Below are 4715 nucleotides of genomic sequence, written 5' to 3'. Positions count from 1 at the left end.
AACAACAACCGAAACAATAGGCTCGTGGGTATGTAAGAAAGTTAGCTGAGGTTATTTTGGTTGAATTCCGTAATACAAAAGCTAAACGTAGACCTTCAATTGTATGGAGTGAAAAGAAGAATTCTGAAAGTTGTAAGGGATTTTGTGTTTTCCAACTAAAATTTCCAAAACTATAATAAATAAATAAATATATATATAAATAATATAAAAAAAAAACAATACGTTTTTAATCAAATTACTATTTATAAATATTTTCTAATAAAAATTGCATTCATTTTGCATATATTGTCTGATTTGTTCATATTTCTAGCTCTATGCGTTGAATATATTTAACCACGGCTCACGGCTTTCAATTTTATATATATAAGATTATATAAATAAAACTGAGTCAAGCTCAAAAATTTCAACTTACCTCGTTAATTCCAAACTCACTCAGATTTTCAGTGTTGATAGGTCTCCTCATTTGTGTGTATATTGTTGCAACTCGTCTTAACTTTTCAGTTTTTATATCTTAACATATCTTAAACAGTTTTCAAGCGCGTGAGCCTTAAAGGCTTTACCTTAAATACTTAAGAGGATTTTAGCCAGCATAGATAGCCAGCTTGAAATATCAAATTGCCAATGCAGAGTCTTTTCTCCAACTCGTTTTCTCTGCGAATTCGATATTCGCTCATTTAAGAATCCTTTTCCTTAAACATATAACAATCCTTTTTTTTATGAACCTTTCCTTTTTTACTGTGAAGCTAAATACCAATTTAATTTGGCTTAATATACTTGAAAATTGAATATTGCCCTTACGGCTTGAAATGTAAAACGCGTTCTATGACATTTGAATTTCCCTGAATCCATTTCCGTATTATAAGTGGGTGTAAGTCTGTATATATATATACATACATATGTGTATATATCCATACAGCATAACTGAGAGTCGCGCTATTATGTCTAAATTTGAACATTTTACATATTGCGGCCTTTGCAGTGTATTTTGATTACAAATTCCGTTGCTCAACGCAAGTGTATGTTGTATGTATGTATGTATGTATGTATGTATGTATGTATGTTGTATTACCAGTAAATTTTACGACAGTCTCGGCTGGCCTTATTCGGAGAGCTTATCCAATTGCCAGCGCGGCTTCTGCCTCTCTTAGTATGCATTGGGCTTACTGAAGGCCATCAACATGATGGCCATCAATGAACATTTTTCGCCTATCAAATATATATGTGTGTCGCTGCCTTAAGCTGGACTACAGTCAATCTTATTGAGTGAGTAGCAAAAAGCTTAACTTGGTCAATACAAAAAAAAAATAAATAAATAAATAAATGAAATACCAAGTGCATCTAATTACAGTGACTGCTAACTATCTGCAGCAAGTATTTCAGTTCATTTAGCACTCGAGTCGTCTCTTTAGAATTTCGACTCTGGGCAAGTTTGACAAATTGGCCTGCCCTACATAAAGATGGGGCAAATTGGGCGCCTCCCGGAGGCAGGCAAGGCATAAATTACATTTCGGCTTTGTTGGCGCTGCTTGTTGCAAAAGTACTTAATGACAGTTTGCAGCGGGGGGAACGGGGACAAATTTTGGCCAGAGCTTGACTGAAATTGCAGTCAAGCACAGAAAAGTACTCTTACATGGGGCTTGTACAGTGCCTGATTTCTGTATATTTACGAGCAGTCAAGTAATGCATTGATTTATTTCGACAAAGCGAAGGAGAAAGAATGAAAAGAGAAAAAACGTTTATTAGGCCACGTTTATTGGGCCAAATAATAAGCGGGCGAAAAGTGCTCAGCTTAAAGCATTTGATTATTGGATGGACTATGAGGGTGTATGTTAGTGTGTGTGTGTCTGCTCGTGCTTGTGCGTGAGTTAAGCTGAGACAGTCAAGAAGCAGATATTCTGCAGACAACTGTGAACATTGCTGCTGGCATATGAGCTTTTTTTTTTTTTTTTACGTATATTGTTGAATAAGGAGTTTTATAAACTAAGCGGGCATTGGCTAAATATATAAATTAATTTTTAAAAAATTACAAATAATAGATAAGCTTAGGCATTAGAGAAAAAAGTTTTTATACCTCGAATCCATCGAAAGATTTTTGTTTTTGTTTGTTTTTTTTTTTTTTAAATATATGTGTTCACATATGTAAATAATTTTAAATTTAAGTTCGATTGGAATTAACGGCTTTTAAATCTATGTTATTATATTTGAAACATCGACTTTTTCCTTTATAAACATATTTCCTAGCTGGGCATTTCACTTTATTATTTTACTTTATCTTAGTCTCTGTAGTTCTGATAAAATTTTCTTTCTGTTGGTTTTTAGAACCTTTAGCGGAATTCCTAACAACTAAAAAGCAACTTGAATCTATGAAACTGCTAATATTTGACAGATATGGCTATGATTCATATCAAGTTGTCAAATGGAATGTTATGTACTTTGCAATTGTATTTCAAATTTCATAAGAGTTTTATTTGCTCACAACTAGATTCAGATGCGGAGATTTTTTGTTACCTGCGACTGGAATTTTACCATTACGCACAATTGTTTCGCTTACAATGCGCATCCGCCAAAGTGAAAAACGGATTTGCCATTGTTCAGGCACGAATACCCAGTGCGAATGGCTAGACGAGGGGATATGCTACAGTTATGGAAATTTGTAGACAAGATAAATTCAGGATATCAAATGTGATTATTCAAATGGAAATAGAATTGATTAAGGCATTGATGATTTATGCACAAATTAATCTGATTTTGAACAATTTTTTATATTATATTCAAGCTTCAATATTATAATATATGTTTACTTATGTATATTATTATTATTTTAGAATCTGCTCTCCGTATAGTTTGAATTAAATCATCTATGCATAAATAAGTAAAAAATTGCAAATTTAAGTAAAGGTATAGCTTATCTTGTAGTCTATCATGCATTACCTCATCACTTTTTTCATTTTGTGTTTACATAATTGCAACTGTGGCAACAGTTACAGCCTTTGCAACGTTGCGTTGCAGCATTTGCAACAGTTGCAGCTTCATTCCAATTGCAACTGTAAGCCCGTAGAGCTCGCCATGATTAGTGTGTGGCGAAGTTTTTCTCTCTGAATGGACAATTGGCCATGCGATTCGTTTGCAGCCTTTGGCCATAATACTGAGATTTCATTTTGCACTGTAGAGCATGCAGAAAACAGATTTTTGTGTCAGTGTTGGATAACAGCCGAAAGAATATGTAAAGCTGCTCTGGTATGGAGTGATGGACTAGGAGATACGCTGAACTCGGCGCAGAGTGGCAATTTTAAAAATACATGCTCTAAATGCTAGGTATGATTTAAAAAATGAATATATTTGAATCTAGATATGTTTAGTTATTCAAAGACCTTCTGATGTTTGTCTCTACTATTTAAAAATTATTTATTTTGACGAGATTGATACGAGATGGAATATATCATGCATTTGTGGTTCCTAAGAAGCTAATCTATATAATCTTTATATTCTATATATACATATATATACATATATATATGCATATAAGTACAGCACTTTTTCGTGCTCTATAAAAATGACCTAGAGAATTGGGGTACTTAAGGTAAATAACAATTATTTAGTTTATAGTTTAGTAAATATCAGATAAGAAATATTTTTGGAAAGAAAACGTGGCCAAGCCTTAACCATTTTTTGGTTTGTACATAGTTTGTTATTTATTCTTTTATCAAATCGCAAATTTTGACTAAGTTCTGGCTGTGCCATAGATAAGCTGAGAGATAAATTCCATTTATGTCAAGGTATTGCCTAGTCGAGAAACGTACAAAACCAAGCTGCGCGTGAAGTTTCGTATTCAATTGTAATTCGCAGAGTTTCGCGCAAAGATGAAAGACTATTTGTGTGTGGTAAGTGCTGGGCGTATACGTAATATTTGGCACAACAAACAAATAACACTCGAACACTCGTCAATAGCTGACAGTTTTGGCTGTCTTCGGCTGGCAATTGCAACTGGCCAACAGCAGCTGTAATTTGTGCCAGGCCAGCAACGATGTGGCCTGCATCAATCAGACTGCCTACCGGATGTGCTTTGGCCGGGAGACGCCCAGCCAGGATCAAATCTTCAATTGCCCCGACGGCCTGGTCTGCACGGATAAGCCGCAAATCTGTTTTCAACGCTCCGAAACGCCAGCCAGCTGCGGCGACACCGACAGCTGCGGCCGCTGCAATGCGAACAATGTTTTTGCCTGCACCTCACGTACGACGTTCGCCTTTTGCTTTGGCGCCACAACGCCCACCACTGTGAATGGCACCTGCCCCGTCGGACGCTTCTGTGATGCCTCCACCGCGGACATTTGTGTCGCAAAACCGACACCCAATTCGATAATCTGTCATTTGGATTAAGTAAAGCGATTTTCACAGTCCATCTGAGTGGCTTTCGCCTTCAATTATTTAGTAGGAGCATTTTTGAAGATAAGCTGAATACAATTAAAAGTAAAAAATTGTTTTAGTGCTGCAATAATCAAAGCTATATAAAAATATCAATATATCGATATTTTGTATAAAAAATATATATATATTAGAAAAATATATATATTTTCTTTGCCCAAATATTTTTTGAGATATTTGTAATATATTTCAGTGATAACCAAGCAGAAGGGTACAAAAATTGAATATTGTGAAAACGAATTATTTAGACTTTAAGAAAAATGGAACAGCGAAATGTAATTTGTGCCTATAAT

General features: G+C 34.9%; 1 protein-coding gene across 1 annotated transcript; it reads left to right on the top strand.

The window, feature by feature from the left end:
* The first annotated feature begins 3779 nt into the window (after positions 1-3779).
* Positions 3780-4512, top strand: LOC6576327. Its single transcript, XM_002002282.3, has 2 exons — positions 3780-3881; positions 3949-4512. The coding sequence occupies exons 1-2, from the start codon at positions 3861-3863 to the stop codon at positions 4375-4377; spliced, it is 450 nt and encodes a 149-aa protein (XP_002002318.1). The 5' UTR covers positions 3780-3860; the 3' UTR covers positions 4378-4512.
* Positions 4513-4715: the final 203 nt, after the last annotated feature.

This window comes from Drosophila mojavensis, unplaced genomic scaffold (genome assembly GCF_018153725.1).
Source record: "Drosophila mojavensis isolate 15081-1352.22 unplaced genomic scaffold, ASM1815372v1 contig_36, whole genome shotgun sequence".
Taxonomy (NCBI): domain Eukaryota; kingdom Metazoa; phylum Arthropoda; class Insecta; order Diptera; family Drosophilidae; genus Drosophila; species Drosophila mojavensis.
Note: the sequence above shows the minus strand (reverse complement) of the source record. Positions and strands in the feature narration are given on the sequence as shown.